Here is a 20,888-nt window from a genome sequence, read left to right as displayed (position 1 = left end):
GTATTTTTTTTATAGCTAATAGTATCATGCTTTTAGCTAAAATTAAAACTATCAAGCCTACTTCTTACTATCAAGGAACGTAGCGTATGCTAAGTGCTAGCATATCCTCAGCGAGCTAAACTGTTAGCACGTAGCACCAACAATGCCCTGAGGACCAGAGCCCTTTAAAGAGAGAGTCCCGTCACCTCCGTTCACGCCAATGGACCTTTTGTTTTTACAGCGATGGCGGCACAATAGTTCCCAGAAGTTAGCAGCGTGTACTAGCAGCGCCGTAGAGTTTCCGCGGAATGGACCGTTCGTGATGGACTTTTAACAGGGGAGACGTTTAAATAAAGAGATTTTATTAACACAAGTCACTACATACATATGTCGGTATTCTATATGAATATTTTAAATTTGTTTTGATCAATTTATACTTCCGGGAACTAATTGAAGTCTATTGAGTTACGCAATGATCAAGCATGTTTAACTTCCGTTGACGGGACTCTGTTTTAAAAAGGTCTTTGGACTCGTGGATGATTTTGGTTTCTGCATTCCCATGAAGTTCCCCAGTGGTTCAGACAACCCTGAAACTTTCATTTCCATTTCTCTCACTTTGGGTCGCACTCTCAACAGCTCATAACCATTAATTGACTTTTTCCATATCTCTGTAGCAGCCACTGTTAAGAGAGTACATGCGGTCACTGAACAACAGCTTCCGCTCCCATGTGACTTGGGAGTGATTTGTCTCTGAATTAAGCCTTTCAGCCTTGAAATATAAAAATAATTCCAACGCAGCTTCAGGAAATCCGAGGGAAACATCAGTGTCAACATCTTGGAACAAGGCCCCGGTGCGCTAGTACCAAGAAAATTATGATTTGCTGAAAAATCCTGAAAGTCGCTTTTGAAAACTGAACATGTAAGATGTAAGTATTTGCAGTACGGCGGGAAGCTGCATCTCAAGAGCAGCAAAAATTTAAGAAGAAAGAAAAAAACATTTGGAAACACAGATAGGAGGTGCTCAACACAACAATCAATTAACACTCAAAGTAGCAAACACAGAGGTATATAAAACAAAAAAAAGAAATAGGGTGAGGCTCGTTGTGGAGAGGCAACTGATAAGACACAAGTACAGCATATACGGCACAGCTCAACCGAACAGTGGGATGTGGGAGAACGACGAAGAGGAGGGTTGGATTGTTGATTCACTGGACTTTGTCTGGGATGCAACGTCGTAAAACATATGTAATTGGCAGTCTGATTGTAAACCGTTCGGGTGCAGTGAGAGATCCCTCCCCTATTAAACGTTTCTATGCTTTAATTAGCTTTAAACTTGTGTATGAAACGTGCTTCGGCTAAAATGGAACAAATAAAACAATGTAAGGTACCTGTCTACAGTAGATGGTGGTCGACCTGGTGCCTGGCGATGGATGAGTACCTCATCTAACCCCAGACTGTCCCTTTAAAGAGATATTCTGTCCAGAATTGAATTTTTTGAAAGGCAATTTTGCTTGTGAAGTTCAGTTTACTACGAGAAAATAGCCGTTGAATGTCTTCTGTGGCTCCGTCAGGATCGCTCCCAAAGACCGAAAAATGACCCCGATGATGTCATCAAGGGGGTTATCCCGCTTGATGTTAGCGCTTACAAATCTATATTAGAAAAATCTGAGCAAGAAAATGGGAGTAAGAAGTGTGCATGTAAAAACATTGTAACGGTTTAAAGTTGCATTGTGGGTACTAGGGTCTAAAAGTCTGTGTTCAATTTGACCATTCTTTCGTTAATCATAGCCTGTCCATCTTCATGAAAAAAAAAAAAAATGCAATACTGAATCTTTGAAATACACCTTCGATCTCTCCAATTTTTTTTTACCTCCTCTGAGTGTTTTCATTGAGTAATAACCAGCTTCTCCCAGCAGGGGGCAGTGCTGACATACTGATAACAAACAGCTCCGTCGGCGGCCGGTTGCTCCGACCTCAGAGAAGTTGCTCGGCTGTCCAACAGGTGAAAACAGGGATTCTGTCGAAGCTCGTCTCCGCAGGGACCATTTTGTTTTGCCCGGAAGGCAAAAGTAGAAGCATGAGGGATTAAACGATAAAAACCTTCTACGTTCTGTGTTCTAAAACAAAGCAGCTGGTGAAATGTCTATGAAGGGAAACGGGTAAGATAAGAGCTTGCCTTTATGTGTGTGTGTGTGTGTGTGTGTGTGTGTGGGGCAGCATTTCACTGAAAACAACTAATGTACAAAGGAGTGACGTTCTACCAACACATCTCTTCACTTTTGTCCCGACAGCGGGGCGATTTTCTCTAAACTTAATCTCACCCCTTTACCTCCCTCCATCTCTCTCCTCTGACCGTCAATCAACTAATGGCACCCTTCCCCTTTCATCTTTTTATTTTCTTTTCTCCCATCACCCCCCAGCTTTCAGTCCGTCAGGAGCACCAGCTCCCCCTCGCTCCTCTCTCCCCCGTCGCTCTCCTCTCCTTCGCTGTACGGAGGGCGCTCCCTCTCGCGCTCCCTCTCTCGGGGCAGGGAAGTGGGCGTGGCCTGGCCCTCAACCCGACGCAGCGTGGGGGCGACCTGCGGCAGGTAGTGCTCCAGCAGCGCCGGGTGAAAGGGCACGGTCGCCACCGAGACCGAGCCGGCGCCGCCCGGGTACTGGCCGTCGCTGTGGGGGTAGTGGAGCTGCTGGGGTTCTGTTTGACTGGAGAGACGGGAAGGGACACGGGAACAATGAGACCGGAGGAGCAATGAACTGGGATTTCTTTCTGTTAATGCATCAGTTTGCTGATATTTAAGAGATATCCCCCTTTCATATGATGAAAATGAAATGAAAATTGTATTATATTATTGTATATATTTGCTCAAACTGTTACTGTATGTCACTCTGTCAATCAGAAAAGTTTGCTCCAGCCGGTGGGCGGTGCTTAGCTTTACCTTTACTTTCTCATAGTGACAGTTTGAGACTAATATGATGAAAAAGTTTTACTACCAACAGCAGCTTTAATGTACTTCATATACTGGTTATTCTAAATTGAAGTAATCATGAATGTCTTTATTATATTGGTCGAGCTATAATTTTAATTCTTGCTTTCTTGCAAGGAAATATCAACGATAATGATATTGTGCATGTTTTATAAAAAATGTCAAAAGGATTTTTCCTATTAGGTGAAGCCGTTCTACGGATTGGAGGGAGATGAAACTCTCCCGGCTGAAACTAAAATGTCTGAACTACCAGTTTATGTAAAAACAAAAGTTCGCTGCGTAGACAGTTGCGATACATGTGCCACTAGCGACGGCTGGAAGCAACGCAAACTAACACAATCTGCAGCTTCAATACATCATATTTTCGATTCTGGGTCAATGTTTTTGACGAATTCAGTAACCATGGCCAGTTTGGCAGCCGAGGCTCATGGGTAGTGTTTAGACCCGGTCCAAACTGCCAAAACAAAGCTGGCGGTCATAACATGGATCTATAGGATCTTTACATTATCTGAGATAATGTCCGTAGCAAGTAAGATGGAGGGGATTGTGCCGTTTACGTTTCTTACGCCCTCAGACACCTACACATGACAAATGGAGAGATAATGGTCTGGTTTGAAAAAAAAGAAAGAAAAAGCAATCAAATGAATGTGAAGGCCGTCGTGACATTCTGATATTGATGTTTTATTTCTGAAAAGCAGTCTGAAAGACCTGGTGAGTGTATCTGTGACGCAAATGGAAAAACAACACTCAAAACACTCGTAACAGCTCCAACCTCCCAACTCCTCCAGCTTAACTAGTTGGAGTTAGCGGGGAACAATGGCGAGGGATGCTATTCATTCAAAATGAAAAACAGCACAGCTGCAGTATCAATACCCCACTTTTGTTTGTGTCTCGGAGAATAAAAGAGTTGCGTTGGGAGCCGCGGGCATTGTCTTGACGTGTGGAGGTGCAGAGAAGACTCCTGTCAATGGAGTGACGTCTGCCGGGGACAAACGCTCTCGCATGACTATCCCGCGAATCGTGCGGGCCGCCTACCCGGGACCTCGCTGGTTCATCTACCTGTGCGTGTAGGTCGCCCTCTGCTCCTGCCGGCGGTTCTTCATCATGGCCTTGTACTCGCCCACCCGCAGCCTCCGGCCCTCCACGATGCAGGTCCGCTTGGGCCGGGGTTTGTACTTGTAGTCCGGGTAGCGCTCCAGATGCTGCCGGCTCAGCCTCGCCTGCTCCTCGTAGTAGGGCTGCTTCTCCTGGTTGGACATGCCCTTCCAACGGGAGCCTGAAGAGGAGGGTGGAGGGACAGCGAAGGTGAGTTTGAGCAGCGAGTCTGGGTTGGGTTGAGAGCGTGCATGACTTCAATCTAGCTTTGGGTTTCAGTGTTTTTTTGGCTTGGGTTTTTATGCGTTAGCGTAACGGCCAAAGAAAGCGCTTTAGAAGCTACTTCTAGTCTGCTGTTTAAATCACAGTTAACACACTTTGTATGTTGTCTTATTAACCATGTCTTTATGGATTTATTAAGGTTCCAAATCTCTCTGAGAGCTCTCCTGTGTCACCACGGGCAGAATTTCACACATTAATTCAAACAAAATTAAAAGAATTGTTGAAGGCTGTCATAACAGTCAACATAAAAGATTAGAAAGTATATCTTCAGTTGGCAATAGCAAATCATTTTGTTATTTCCTATGTGACAATTAACATTATATAAATGCGCTGCTCTGTTAACTGCCCAATAAAAACACTTGTCTATACCTTTATCTTCAGCCATTGTGTGAGTGTATTGGAGAAAACACATCTCTGTATGAGATAAGGTATTGAAATAGTAATTAGTCATACACTTGTGTAATTAAGTAGATTAATGGTTTATTTGTGTCTGTGTGTGTCTGTGTGAAGGGTGGTTGCTAGCAACAACAAGCGCTTCACAATAGTGGAATGGAATGTGAATGTTTGGTCCAAGGAAAGGGATTCGGGTCTGTATGTGTGTGTGTGTGTGTGTGTATGTGTGTGTGTGTCTGGTGGGACAAGCAGGTGGCTGTTAGTGCTCTCACATATGCGAGGCAGCGTCTCAGAATAGAGGCACCCACCCCTACCCCGTGCAAGACTCACCCAAGATCTTGCTGATGGAGGAGTTGTGCATGTCGGGGAAGGCCTGCAGGATCCTCCTGCGCTCGTCCTTGGCCCACACCATGAAGGCATTCATGGGTCTCTTGATGTGGCCCGAGGAGGGAGGGGGCCGGACCTCAACGTAGCTGCCTTGGCCCGAGACGGGCAGGGCACCTACAGGAAAGAGGGCTACAGTCAGAAGTCCACTTTGTGATATAGTACTTATTCCCCGTTAAATACGTCTCTTTTCGTTCTTGTTTTGAAGCTTTTTCAAACCGCCATCACCAGAGATCTGATCGGTAGTCTGCTTTTGACGACCTATATTAAAGTTTATTGTTAGGCGGTAAACTCGAGTTGCCCTTGTAATTATGACGGGGGCAAAGGAGGATGTCAGGATGTAGCTACCTTAGTACATAGCTACCTTAGTACATAGCTACATTAGCACAAACGTAGCTACATTAGCACGTATGTAGCTATGTTAATACATAACTACCTTAGTATGAATGTAACTACGTTAGTGCCTATGTAACTACGTTGTACGTATGTAGCTATGTTAATACATAACTACCTTAGTACATATGTAGCTATGTTAGTACATAACCACGTTAGTGCTTGTGTAGCTATGTTAATACATAACTACCTTAGTACATATGTAGCTATGTTAGTACATAACCACGTTAGTGCTTGTGTAGCTATGTTAATACATAACTACCTTAGTACGAATGTTACTATGTTAGTGCCTATTAAGCTATGTTAGCACATAACCACGTGCTTATGCTTACATGTGCTTACATGTATGCAACTATGTTGCTATCATAGTGCGTATGTACGTTAGTATGTAACTACATTAATGCTATTGTTACTAGTTCAGTGCATATGAAACTATGTACGTATGCAACTACTCTAATATGTATGTAACTATGTTATTATGCATGTAAATATTAATACCAAGTCACGTACTTCTGTAGCAAACAGTTATTTGAACCCAAACCTTGCAAAGTAGTTCTGTTTCACAACCAAGTGTTTAAAACTGCGGTAGTTCCACAATGTTATATATTATGTCATATACGTTGTTTTGGGAGTCGTTGGCAAACAACCTACTCTGTTGTTAAGGTATGAGGATGTGTTGACCTTTTTTGTTCCACCCCTCATCTGGTTATTAACCTTTGCTTGCTGAAGGTAAAGTCCTTTTCACCCACAAACATCCTATGTTATCATGCAGTCATGGTTTCCCCCACCCACATTCTCCATTCAGGGTCTATTTAGGGGGATATTAAAATCTTAATCCCATATTCTGAAGGGGGTAATAGTAAAACAAATATTGCGTGTTAAACTTTCTGTCTATAATGCATTATAAACAAACTTGTAATGTGTTATAATCTGTTCATAGCACTGTATAATTATAGCTTTGAGCACCATTATTCATATGGCTTTACAACAATTATCACAACACGTTATGAAGCATTTCATAATGATCTATGCGGACATGATTTCTTTATAATTGCTGGTCACTGGCTTTTTTTTTGTTGTAAGGATCATAGTGTATTATACCTCCCATAGTTGTAATACATCATCTTTATAACGCATTACATTCGCTGTTGTAACAATGTGATTGAAGTAACTCCACTCCACTTATAAGTCGTCATAGTTTGCTTTAGGTATAGTAAAAATATATCTATAAATCTATGAAAAAACAAAATAAAGCTTTGTAGAATACATTTGGACTTTACTTAAAGCAAATTATGACCACTTAGACCAGGGGTGGCCAACCAGTCAGAGACTAAGAGCCACATCTTACACATGGGCACACATGAACATCACCCCATCCCTTTCTCTCACACACACACACACACACACACAGACCTCTGCTCAGCCAGATTTATTGTAAATGTCACACACCAACATGGTAATGACAGAAATTGACTCCGACAGTACTAAGACCACAGGCCAGTCATTTTCAACAATGAACATTGTGTGCACTGTCTGACACACACAAACTCTCAGTTCAACCAAGTCCACAAACAAAAAATATAATAATTTACAATAGCGTTTTTCTTTTACTATGCATGTTGCTTAGTGGGACTTCTGGCATTCCTTGCCTTGAACAATCCTCTTCAAATCTGGCTTGTATTCCGTTGTTGCCACTCGAAGCAATTCTTTCACATCGGTGTCAGTCAGACCAGATCGATGCTTTGATTTCACGTGTTTCAGGATAGAAAACACAGACTTGCAGACGTATGTTGACCCAAAGATTGACAGTATCTTAAGCGCAGCCCGTTTGACATTGGGGTCCAATTCCAGTGCAATTCCAGTGCGGAAAGTGTGCCAATTCCATTGGCACACTTTTCCAGAACTCAATGGTCCCTTCCCTTATAGCAGGTTTCAGTTGGTCCTCCTCACAAAGGTCGATCATCTCCAACTCAGCCGCGGCCTCATCTGTGACTAGCGGGGCTTTCAAACAGTCCGTCTCCGCATTAAATGGGTCGACGAGGAACGTAATCTGTGGCCTTTTCACTTGTAGATCGTGGAACCGGGTCACAAAGCTTTCGTGCAGGTTTTCAATCAGTGTTGCATATCTGGCTCTTTGCTTATTCAGGGCGGCGCTGGTGACTTGCCCGCTGGCTTTTAGCAGAGTGGGAAAATGCGTTAAATCTCCCTTTTGAATATGCGCCTTGAACAGCTTCAGTTTGATGACAAACACAAACACACTTTGCACCAGGTCAGGCAGCATTTTTAACTTACCCTGCAGGGTCAGGTTCAGTCTGTCCAAGTGACACAGCATGTCGACCAAAAAGGCCAGATCCATAATCCACTTGAGGTCCGAGAGCTCGGGATAGTCCTTGTCCTTCTCTTCCATGAACAGTTTCACGGCATCAAAAAGCTCAAAGAAGCGAGAGAGAACCTGGCCTTTTGACAGCCACCTCACAGTGCAGTGCAGCGGCAGGTCACCTGGAGGCCCTTGGTCCAGCTCAGCGATGAGATTCTTGAATTGCCTGTGGTTAAGCGCATGTGTGCGGATGTAGTTGACGATTTCCATCACAGGCTTCATGACGTTGTTTAAATTCAATGATGTAGACACGAGTTGCTCCCTGTGGATGATGCAGTGGAAATTCCAAAATGTTTGGTCAGCTTTGCACAGCCCCACAAGCCCGTTCACAGATCCGATCATGGCTGGCGCTCCATCCGTGGCTATTGCAGTTAGTTTCGGTATGGGCAGATTTGCTTTCACAAATGCAGACATCATTGTTTCTTTCACATCTATGCCACGGGTTCTGTCTTTTAATGGCACAATATCAAGGAGTTCTTCTTTGATCACACAATCGTTTGACACAGACCGTGCAAAGATTGCCAACTGAGGCTTGTCTTGTATGTCACAACTCTCATCCAATGCGACACTAAAATACTCACATGCTTGAAGGTCAGAGTGCAACTGTGATTCAATAGCCGTGTCAATGTCTGATATTCTGTGTTCACCAGTGTGGCGGGACAGTTGGATGTCTGATACCATTTGTGTTAGTTTGTTGTTTTCAGGAGACAAGATTTCAACAACGTCACTGAGGCATTTTTTAACGAACTCCCCTCCATTGTATGGCTTTTTAGCCCGTGCAATGTTCCAAGCAAGTTGATATGATGCAAGCGTTTCGGTCTCGAAGTGCTTCGTAAATTTTTTGAAAAACTGTTTCTGCTTTTCTGCCTGACTTTTCAAAGTGACCAACTTGTGCTTCCGAAGTTCAGTGCCTTTTGGAAATTCCTGGTCGATGTTAGCATGGAGTGAGCTGCAGTGGCGCTGAAGATTTGAAGCTTTGAAATGCGCTAATGACGTCTGACATATAAGGCAGAATGGCTTGCCATTACGTTCAACAAACAAATATAAATCCTCCCACTCTGTTAAAATGTCCTGTGTTCTTCTTCATATTTTCGTTTTGCTGTGCATTTTTTCCCTGCCATTTTGAGAGCGAACTGGACACAAATTGTTTACACAAACACTACCTCCAAGAGACTTACAACTGAATGTACTATTCTGTACATCCCAATTTTTTGGAGGGGTTAATTTTCAATCTGGAGGCGACTGACTGTCTGTCAGAGCTCTGGACCGGCGTAGCAGCTGCACGGCAGCACCCGCTGCTCGCTGACAACAGAAACTGCATAACAATACGCTTTCACTTCAGTCGTCAAGTTGGCAACACTGCGTCAGCGTGCGCGCACACATAAATAAATCGCCTTCAAAGTAAAAGCAGTGCCGTTTGTATTGCATTTATGGCGTGCATCTTATTTATTTTTCATTTTTGATTGACCTAACGCGGGCCGGACCGGGAGAGCCCGCGGGCCGTAAGATGCCCAAGTCTGGTCTAAAGTATTTGCAAAATCAATAAAAACATTAATTAAAAAAAAAAAAAACACAAACTTAGATATGAACGTAAGAGCCGCATGAAACCAGGCAAAGAGCCGCGGGTTGGCCAGGCCTGACTTAGACTAACCTATAATTAATTACAGTAATTATAATGCATTGTAGAAGAAGAATGTATTATAACTATAATACATGTTGTACTTGGAAAACAGAATAAGCAGCAATTATGAAGTTTAACGATAATTGACCTAAGTAATTATAAAATGCTTGTTATAAACAACGATTAATCTTTATGATTTCTAACTATAATTACACAATGCTATTAACAGATTACAAGCATACTAATGCAACATAGACATGGCCATTGTGGAAAGTGTGACCAAAAGTTATTCTAAAAGTTATTATTAAAACACATGACCAATGGACACATCTGTCAAACAGACCCCCCAGAGACACGTACCCTCGGAGTCACTGCTGAGGTGGTCCTCGCCCCGCTCGGAGTGACAGATTCTCTCGCTGAGGGGAGAATCTTTACACTCCTGAAGACAAGAAGAAAGACAAAGACAGATTAAGTTACACAAATATTCACACTCCAGCACAAAGAGGCAATCTGAACTCCGGCCGCAGTAAAAAAGGTGACCCGCATGTCCGAGGGGGTGTGTCCAAAGCGTGGCGTGTCTGTGCGTGTGTGACAGAATGCTATTTAAGGTAAAGAAACCGCACGCTCAACATATCAGCTGCTGTTTAAATGCAGAGCTGTAAATGCAAAGGAAGGGAATGACAACGCTACGGAGGGGAGGAAGAATGGTGTTTATTGTTTGAGGGAGGAGAGGTGAAGGGGGGGGAAAGCTGGGAATGTAAACGACCACACCGTCAGCGTATCCATCGCCCGCCTCCCTTGTGCGGTAAAACATGATTGATCCCCCATTCGTTGGAGTGTAATACCAAAATAGGTCAATCATCGGTATTGGTGTTAAAGCAGGAGATGGAGCGGGATAATGGAGGAGAGGAAGAGAAGAGCCACAGAGTACAGTATTACTGTGGACAAAGAGAGAGAGGGCAGGTGGCTCAGTCAATGCCACAACGAGGCCTTTGTGGTTATTGTGAGGCTGCAACAGCTGCTGCTCCAGGACGAGGCTCAGACCAAAGCTTCCGCCACCTCAAAGAGTGTAAAAACCAGAAGACCAGAATAGAAGACACTATTTTACAAGAACCAAAACAATAAAGTAACAGCCAGGTTTTATTTTAGATTCAATATGCATCGTTGAGGATGCTTTAATGGCCCTTTAAAAATAACGAGATATGCACGAGATGCACGTTTTTCCGACAGGAGAGTTTTCCATTTTGCTCCACACTAAAGTCGTTGTGTGCAGACATTCTGTACTTTTTTCCCCCGTCGCACACGACTGCACTCGCACAAAGAGGAGGAGCAGTCGATCGCATCATTGTCAGGGGACACTGAATCAAGGCCCCTTTTCAATGACTAATAATAGAAACAACAGACACATAACTTCTTTGTCTTTTTTTTCCACACAGTGTTTATTTTCCAGAAGGCAATACTCCGATAACGCTGTTACAATGTGCTTCTGTGCGCGGTTCCACTACAGCTGGTCAAATCCTCGGTAGGCGAATGACTCCCTGTAACCCTAAACCCGACGCTGACCCCTGATCGGACCCCTCAGTGTCAGTCTTATTACATTACGGTTTGACACATTTTCTATGTTGATACTCTGGCCTTTCCTGTACGATCGTAAGATGATCTAATTATTAAGAATTTCAGTGGTGCAAGGAAATGGTCTTTTTGGGATTTATTGTGTAAATGTGTACCATAGCCTCTGAGAATTCCCAATTCTGATTGGCTGACAATGTGGATTAAGATACGAACAATGTATTGATCGATAGCGTGGAAACAATGTGACGATGTGAAGTGGAGCTTTATGGAGCTTTATAGCAAGGTCAGACGGACCAAACTTCATGAGTGACATTAAAAAACCACTTGGTTAGGTTAGGTTTAGGAAACAATCACGGCTTGGGTTCAAATTAGAACATTTGTTACGCAATTTAATGTAAATGCAACCTGAAATAAGAGTTTTTGCTTTCAGATGGGACAGCAACTGCGGTCTCCTGGGTGAAAGTCCTGTGTTTTCCGTCCCATCTGCCAACTCTGACCGCCTCCCGACGCAGACTTTGTCGCCTGACTTCCTCCTTTGCTCCCATCTCAAACACTAGAGGTTGGTTTTTGTCTTTTCTTTAGTGATCAACCACGTGGACAGATAATAACGAATAATATCGGCCTTACGAACATAGTGGAGCATTCAGCAGCTAAAATGACAGATTTTCACTCAGGAGTTGGTAGAGACCAAAAACGGAGCAAAAATAGTTTGAATATTAGACCTGAATTCATCAGGTGGTCAGACACACAACTCTAAATGAATGATACGGTTGCTCCATTACTGCTAGATGTCTATGCTAACTCACCATGTCCTCCATATAAACTTAAAAGGAGACGATATGTCAATAATGACACAGGTGTTTGCAGTTCCAATTAATAATATTTGCTCGTATTAATCTCTATGTAAAGACACCAACAGTGAGACAAAAATAGCTTTAGATCTAGAATTGTTTGTGTATCTGTGAAATTGTTTTCTCAGTGACAACCAAACACATTTCATTTGTTTGACCAAGAGAAAAAAGAGAGAGAGAGAGAGAGAGAGAGAGAGAGAGAGAGAGAGAGAGAGAGAATTCTGGCAAAAACCACACAGAAAAAGATGTGAACAAGTCTTTGTGACTTTTATGTGAAAGTAATCCTAATTTATGTCTCTGAAAGGGGGCTTTGAATCAAAACCATGCGACTTTACGCGTGTGGACTTTGTGGTTTGGTCATCATCTCACCATCTTCCCGCTGCCGTTTCTCTCTCGCCCTGTGGTGCTGTGGCCCCTCAGGAGCTGCTGGGCGTCATGGATGGCTTGGGTGACCACATCGCCGTCTCCGAGGAAACCTGAAGACAAAAACACACTGGTCAAAGAGGAAGGAGAAAGACAAAAACGATGAACCTCGCCTCCGTTTGTTTCTGTGATATTACCCACAATTCCTGCTTTATATTCAGCTCTTGCCCATTTTGTTTCTTTGCGTCTACTAATTCAGATTGGCTATTCGTGCCAATGCTAACTTCCCTTTTCTTCATCTGTTTATAGAGTTAACAAGGTAGAAATGCTTTTGTTGCAATACATGACTTGTTTAAAGGGGAAAACCACCAAAATTAAGAATGCCAATAGGTTATTTCCAGGGCCTTGGAAAGTTCAATCAATAATTGTGAAACCGAGCTACTATTGTTTGGGGAATAGATTCTAGATTATATATTTTTTGGGGGGTTTGAGTGTTGCTGATGTTCGCTAATATTTGTAGCCCATCTTAGACCAACAGAATAACATGTATGAATTTAAAATGAATGGGCATAGTATCCCTTTAAGGGAAGACACCCCATGTGAAAGCTTTGGGTTCAGTCAGTAACAACTGAAAACAATAGATACAAACGGGGACCCACTCCCCATAGCGATACAAAAAAAAGTGTATATATATATAAATATTTAAAAAAAGGTGTTATAAGCATGAAAGAGACTGTGTTACCGTGACAAACCAGAAACACAAAGGGTGTCAAAAACCACAACTTTGATTCGAGCATCTTTGAGGCGATGCAACATGTTTCTCCACCACCCAACCACCATCTTTTAGGATCATAATTCCTCACAGCAGCGTGACTCACTGAGGGCAGATCGTGACGGGCTGTGGGACACCTCTCTCTGGAGGTCTCTGGGCCTGTAGGCCCCGTGCAGCGCCAGCGATCCCAGCTCCATGCTCTGCGGACTTGGGGTTTTCCCCAGCTCCAGCCCCTTTGGCTTGGACGTCAGGTTCAAGGGCTGACTGGCTTCCTAAAAAATAAAACACACACACACATACACACACACACACACACACACACACACACACACACACACACACACACACACACAGCGAGCGCAGGTGAGCAGGGGCGGGGGCCACTGGCGCACAGTTCGAGTGCAACGGCAAAGGGCGAGGGATTCCGGTTATGCACGGCAGATTTGGCATGTCAGAGCGCATCTGTCACACCTTTGTGGCATCGCTGGTCTTTTGTCTTCACGCTCACCTCATCCTCTCTACCTTTTGTTTATACAAGCTGTGTTAGTCTATCTCAGTGGGTGTGGTGTCTTCGAAAAGCCTCCCAAATACCAGAGTAGTGCATTATCTGTTTAATCTGGTGGGAATCATTATCTTTAACATTCCCTAAAACCACACATACAGCGTGTAGTAGATACACACTGTGTAGATTAAAAAAATACACTGCCATGAATTGCATTTTAGATAATATAATGTAGGCGTGTGCTTTACGACTGTTTGAATTCAAAAGGATATGGGAAACAGGTTTGTCACAGTGAGACGAACAATCGCTGACACACAACACGCATGCTGCAGCGATATCGTACCTGTCGGTAGGAAGCGCTGCTCCTCTTGACGGGGTGAGGGTTCGACATCAGCTGCATGGGATAGTCCACTGCTGTGGAAGGTGTAAAATTGTGTGTATGAAAGACATGAAAACAAAAAAACACCTGTGCGCTTCTTCCGATTTGCCACGGAACACAGAGGCTGGCGACAATTAGCAGCTAACACGAGCTAACGGTTAGTAACTCGGAAGGAACCGCCGTTCCTCTTGACACCGGGGTGGGCGAGGGTTCGACAGCAGCTGCGTGGGATAGTCCACGACTGTGGAATGTGTTTAATTGTGTGTATGAAAGACATGAACACAAACAATACATGTGTAGTTATTCCAATTTGAGTTTAATGACAATTCATGACAATTAGCAGCTATTAGCAGCTAACGGTAAGTAACTTGGAAGGAGGGTGAGGGACGCTAGCTAACGGTAAGTAACTGAGACTGAGCGACCCGCCTGCTCTCACGCACCGCAATTTCTTTATAGCAAACACTCAATAGTGTACTTCCGTTTTTCATTTAGTTTGCTTTGACATTGTGGACGACACAATAACCAGGGAAATGCAGTAGAAAAAAAGGAAACATATGAATGACATGCCACAGTGCTTCCCTGTTTTTCCCTTTTGACTTTTGGATTGAGCCGCTTTTTCGGCCGCTGAACATGCACAAATGAGACAAAATTCTCAAAAGCACCCGCTAAGGGTGAAATGCACCCCTACTTGCGCCTGCCAAGCATACATCGCCTCAGTGCTCCTGTGCTATTTGCAAGTATTTAAATCAGGTAATACACTTGTCCCCTTTCTAAACAAAGCAGCCTTATTGCAATAACAGTCCAACCCACAAAGCTCAGCGCCACACGCAGTTAGTGACATTTTTAACATCTTGCGAAAAATCAGCGACTACAATCCATTCATTGTGGATGTGTCCGTCATAGTTTATTTGGCATTTTGACAATGCATTATTTTCTATTTGTAGTGCACACAGTGAGTTAAGTGTTCATATATTGTTCGTTATATACGCATGTCAATCCATCCATCCTAACCATAAATATATGTATAGTTTTGAACACTTTAGATCGCCATATATATCTCTACTAAACATATATCATTTTTTATTTGTATTTCTTTAGAATATATTATGAGATTTGCTACATTTGTTTCCGTCAGTTGTTCTCTCTGTCTTTCGACTAAATCCGTTAAATACCTGACAAATTGAAATTCTTCATCACTAATGCAAAAAGAACCTTGAATCCAATATCTATTTTAAGCAATGGTAAAGAAATACTGTATTACCTGAGATATTAACGGGATAGCTATATATACGATAGAAACAATATGGCTAAATGGGTTTTAAAGGCGGTTTGCTGACTTCATAACGTATGTAGTGTCTTGTCTCGCCACCCAGATAAAATAGAACCACGTCCACTTTATGGCTTAGGCTCGAGTAGTGCAAGATGCATTTGAACAAATTCAATGTTGGTTACATTACATTACAATTCATTTAGCTGACGCTTTTATCCAAAGAGACTTGCTCTATACACCATAGACACAGCAACGGGGAGCAATTAGGGGTTAAGTGTCTTGCTCAAGGACACATTGACGTGGACTAGTGGAGCCGGGACTCGAAAACACACATTCATCACACAAACTTGAAGTCGATCATGCAGTTAAATGCAAATGAGGAATCGAATAAAAGCCGGTATCCAAATAAAACAAAACAGTTCCGTCCCTTCTTCTGTTCCATTCCTCTCAAAGAAAAGATAACCTCAAAATGTCTGCCTTTGGCTGACCTCTTGCACACAATCCAACAGTCCTTCAACAATCTTGTACATTCATCTGTCACACACTCACACACACCTGATGAAAGCAGATGAATGGCTATCCTTAAATTGCACCTACAATGTTGTAGAGGCTGGCCTTGTGTCTTTTGGGTTTGAAAAGATAGAGAAAGACGAGGTCACCTGCGAGCACAGCTTGTAAGACTCGTGAAAGCAGGACCGCACAAAGCCACAGCTTTCCGAGCGGCACCCTCTATAGCTGGCTAACTGTACAAGCGAGAGTGTGTGAAAGCTACCGTCAGCCGCATTGTTCAACTGAAGACGCCGTTCGGCGCTCACTAATGCCGTTCTATTTCCGTTAAAGTGGGGCCTTGGGTTGAAGTGTAAATGCTTAGGTTTCTCTTCAAAACCACATGAGCCCGAAAACTAGGGATGGATGTCGTGTGGATCTATCGTTACTGGTGCTCTTATCGATTCTGCGTATCAGTTCGGTTCCGTATCAATACTCCTATCGGTTCTTTTTGATCATTTTGTGAGAAAAAAGGCAATTAATTAAGAAAAGAATCAACATTGCTTTATATATTTTTCTTCAGCAGCAATAAAAAAAAAGTTTAAAAATCTTTTCAATACATTCGCAGTGAAACAATTAGCTCAGCGATTATCTTTCATTTAGGAGCCTGTCCTTATGATCAGACTCCGTATGACATCACTAACGTTCCCTGCAGAGGACGAGGGCGTCGTGTATTCAATTGGACTGGATATCTTTCTATTTGCCGTTTGCAACAATGGATTTGTGGTTTCATGGGATCCAGTGTGTCCCAACCCAACTCTCCCCAAGGCTGGAGGCTCTTTCCACTAGCTAGACGACTGACCTGGCTTGCAGGGGATGGGCTGCAGCGGCATGGTCATCTGTTGGTCGGAGGTGACGGCGAGGGACTGGGCGCTGGGGTGGAAAGCCGGGATCATCACGTAGGGCATGTTCACCTGCTGGGACGAGGCAGGACAAACACATGAAAGTTCTTTCCTCAGATGCTGTGGCGCTGTCTTATGTGAGGAGCCCCTGGGGGTCAGGAGGGGGAGCTGACCTGGATCTGCTGCTGAAGCAGGTTGATCTTGTGCTGCTGCTGGATCAGCTGCTGCTGCTGCTTGGCAATCTGGGAACACGAGACGTGGTCATTGTCACACGCATACTGTACATGCATGTGGCAAACAGACACAAGTGCACACAGTGGAGGTGACCTTGATCAGGGTTTCGCTAAAGGACTCGACCTGAACTGCAGAACTTATGAATCCTGTCCTGTATCACAATTGTACTTTAACAAAGTCTGATTACTAAAAACATTGATACTGAAACGACAATTGAAACATTGAGAAATGCTCATACAGCAGTTAGATAATGTGTATGTTCACATTATTAAGACGCAGATATTACAAAACATTGCAATGATCCTGAACAGCACCAGAAATCACACCTTTTTATTCTAAAATTCCCAGTTAATTATATTGGCTTATGTGCATCTGCCAAGCTCAGACTGATTCTACACCATGAGCATTCAAAATAAATCATGTTTTCTGAAGACAGGAACTTGCATTTCAACTGCAGAAACCTAGTTTTGGCCTGGGATTTCTCTATGTACAGTTTTCTTAAATATAGGCGAACCCCACTTATTTTACCCATTAAAGTGTGTTAAGGTCTTGGGGAGTATTACTGCATATTTGAAAAAATAAAAATTGTCTCCCAGAGGGAGTTGTCAGAAGTCTGTTAAATGGCCTCAAGTGATGTCACTTGGGTCAAAGTCTATTACGGACGAAGACTACATGTTTGAAAATAAAAAAAATAACATCTGGGGGTGTGGAGTAAGAAAAAAGTGAGCGCAGCTCCTGAATCTCAGACTGAACCCTCAAAAGGCCAAACTGCATTGTGGGTAACGCAAGGTTAAAAAAAAAAAGATGAAGGATACGCAATTTCCCTCTCTCCAAACATGAGTTTGACAATGTTATGCAATTGCAATGATACATTCGTGGCACCACTCAGACTGCAAGAAGCACTCGTGGTCTTTGGTATCAATGTTTGGATCAGGAATGAGAATTGCTTCTAATGTCACTGGTTGCTGACCGGACACCTGCGGGCGGTACCTGTTCCTGCTGTTGCCGAGCCAGCTCCATCTGCTGCTGCTGCTTCTCCAGCAGCAGGGCGGCCATGTTCCTCTGCTCAGAGTGGGCTCCCAGCAGCTGCTCCCTCAGACCGCTCAGCTGGTTGATCATCATCAGCAACTGGAGCTCCTTCTCTGCCAGAGCCTCTGGGGTACCTGGAGGAGGGGCGGGGCAGAGGGTCAGGTTTGCGACCTTTACATATTGTGCTACACACTGTACCCATTTTCTATTAAATAACTTATTTAATAATCATCATCAGACACAGTACATGAGGTTTTCTGGGTTGGAAAGTTCCCCCTTCATTTCATTCAGTAAAACAACAATAAGGACTATTCAGTGGCTTGCTCATTCTAACAAGAGGAAACTATCTTTTTTAGATTTATACGTTTGCTTTGTGCAAAATCACAAAGTGGGGTTTGTGACAGCAGGACCGGAGCGATGACACGATCGAGGCCCCTCTGAATACATAGTTGAGCTGTGTAAATAAGCTCGCCAAGTCCTTCTTATAATGCCTCTTCAGAGGTGTCCTATTGTTTGTTTCCAAGCCGTTTTTGTCCCAACATACTCTGATTTTAAGAGGAACGCCAGACGATGCCAACAATTTTGACAGAAAAATTATGGTGGTGTACCAAATTATCCCAGTTATCTTTTGTCTAACACGTTTCATGCAACAGATGAAGTTCATTACAAAAAATAAAAAACAAAAAAGGCAGGTATTTGCACAATCAAAACAGTGGTGTGTATTTAAGTGGTGTATAAGTGGTATGAAGGTGGTGTTGGTGTTTGAAAGCTGACCTTTCAGTCGTCCTGACTCCACTGTGCTTTTATCCAGAAGTTTCTCCTTCCAGTCAGCATTCAGCAGCTTCTCAATGGTGGGCATTACTGTTAACAGGACACAACAGGTACTCAGCAGGGCTGAACTCGACAGCACGAAAAATATTTTCCCGTCAAATCGAGTCCATCTGACACTAAAACCACATTTTCGGCCTCTCCTCTGCCTTCCCTAATGGCATTGATTGAACAAGACGTTCGAGGTGCCGAAGGGCAGAGGTTGTTCGTGCCTCCGGGAGAAGTTTTGAGTGTTTGAGTGAATCGATATTTGGACAGAGAACAATCCAAGGTCAGCGAGTGGGGAGAATCTGAGAAAGGGCGAGGAGTGCAGTGCTTGCTGGTGAAAGACTGGAGGGCAGTGAGAGTCTCTGGCAACAGCTCAGGAGAGCAGCTTCTTACTCCACGTGTGAAGGATTGAACGAAATCAGACAAAAAGCACTAAGATCCCTCCGAAAAACTCATTCGGGAGGCAAAACAACACGCTCGCTTTTCGCGAGACAAACCGTCACTTCTGCACATCGATTTATCAGCAGACTGCATTGTTTAATGCTGAATGGCGGCAGAATGCAGTGCGCTTAAACACATAAGATATGGACTCTGGTAGCTGAGAAAATTGTATGGACGTGTGTGTGTGTGTGTGTGTGTGTGTGTAGGCAGGCGACCAATGTTTCAAATCCAATATTGAGGTGAATGCTGAGTACTTGCTGAATGCTGTATAAAAACGCTTTTAATAATTATGAAAGTGCATCAACTGCAGTTTGTATGATATGTGTTTGCATATTAAATATTTAAAAAATATGTCGAGAGCAGGCAGCAACGTTTGGTTCTGCCGAGTGAAGCCGATGCAGAAGTGTCTTAACACTGCATTCTCTCTACTGGCCAGCAGGGGGCGACTCCTTTGGTTGTATAGAAGTCTGTGTGAAAATGACTCTACTTCTCTCTTGATTTATTCCCTCAGTAAAAATAAACGTTAGTTTATGGTCTCAATCATTAGTTTCAAGTCTTCTTCAATACAGCATGATGTTCATTTGGTAGATTATGGTTCATTCAGAATATTGTTATCGCAATATTGAACAATGTTATCGCACTTCGTAGAATTTCCTCATCCCTCCTCAGAACAGGAGGTTGACGCCTGGGTGAACCATAATTTACCGTTAGTCATTAAATAAGCATTTCTTAGAATTATGAATCAGGGATTAATAGGCTAGAAGAAAATTGTTTTGATCGATGGATGCTCAAAAACACTATATAAAAACAAAAAGAAGCTATTAAAACCCCTTGGGTTAAGATTATTTCGTCAAAATATTCAAAGCAGGTAAACGGATAAAAACAGTGTACAGAATTAAACTCTCAGTCTGCACATCCATGGCTCTTCTTCTAAATAACAGGAGCAATTTTTCAGTTTTATCTTGAGCCAAAGTGCGAGTGATTGGATGATCAATACTGGGACGGCTTCTTCTGCCAATCTGAGAATGATTACTCAGATTGGCAGCACCATCAACACAGAGCAGAAAGTGACTGGGTTGAGGTTGAGACCGACCTTCCTTGAAGTGGGATTGTCCTTCTGGTCTGTCATGTGTCCTGACCTCCCTCAGTCCCATGGGGCTTTGCCTGTGAGACAGCTCCTTACCCGGAGAGCCCTCCTGTCGGGGGCACAGGAAGTAAACCGACTCAGAACAGGACAAGAAAAAGCACACCTTTCCCTGACATTTCCCTAAATTACCCGTCGATAACCTCTCTCTCGCCCCCTTTGCCGCGATATGCTTACCGAAGGGGAGCGGGACAGCGGCGGGGTCAGCTGGCGGGCCTCCAGCGGATGATTTCCCGACCAATCGCGCGATGGAGACCTCTTGATGGGCTCTGCGTGGGTAATGACGCCGACTCCTGCGCCGGTCTCCTCCTGTTCCACTTTCACACCGACACACTTCATGCTGACATCCCCGCTAGACATGAGGTGCAGTGCTTGAGGGCTGGGCTCAACCATTCTGTTGAGAGACAAACGACAGCACACAAAGCTCGGTGTCATTCTGGGTGTGGCGAGGTTTGGCAACTTGCCATGGCGGGTTTTGATTGGGTATTGGATATAATTACAGCAAAGAGAATAGGTCAAGGGAAGAACAGGGTGCACTTTAGGGCTCCACACGTACATTTAAATGTCAGGAAAACAAATCTCATAACATAAAACTCATAACTTATCAAGATGAACAAGT

The 20,888-nt window shown here is 43.5% G+C and overlaps 1 protein-coding gene across 1 annotated transcript; it reads right to left on the bottom strand.

Moving 5' to 3' along the window:
* Positions 1-2,402: 2,402 nt before the first annotated feature.
* Positions 2,403-20,662, bottom strand: sox13 (SRY-box transcription factor 13; the record flags this gene model as incomplete). The annotated part of the gene is made up of 13 exons (XM_079217799.1): positions 2,403-2,682; positions 4,023-4,239; positions 5,064-5,234; positions 9,869-9,947; positions 12,301-12,407; positions 13,173-13,338; positions 13,912-13,982; positions 16,566-16,680; positions 16,779-16,847; positions 17,830-18,002; positions 18,643-18,729; positions 20,219-20,321; positions 20,447-20,662. The coding sequence occupies 13 exons, from the start codon at positions 20,660-20,662 to the stop codon at positions 2,403-2,405; spliced, it is 1,854 nt and encodes a 617-aa protein (XP_079073925.1).
* Positions 20,663-20,888: the final 226 nt, after the last annotated feature.

This window comes from Taurulus bubalis, assembly GCF_910589615.1.
Source record: "Taurulus bubalis genome assembly, chromosome: 5".
NCBI lineage: Eukaryota > Metazoa > Chordata > Actinopteri > Perciformes > Cottidae > Taurulus > Taurulus bubalis.
The sequence above is the reverse complement of the archived record's forward strand: the minus strand, read 5'-3'. Positions and strand labels throughout refer to the sequence as shown.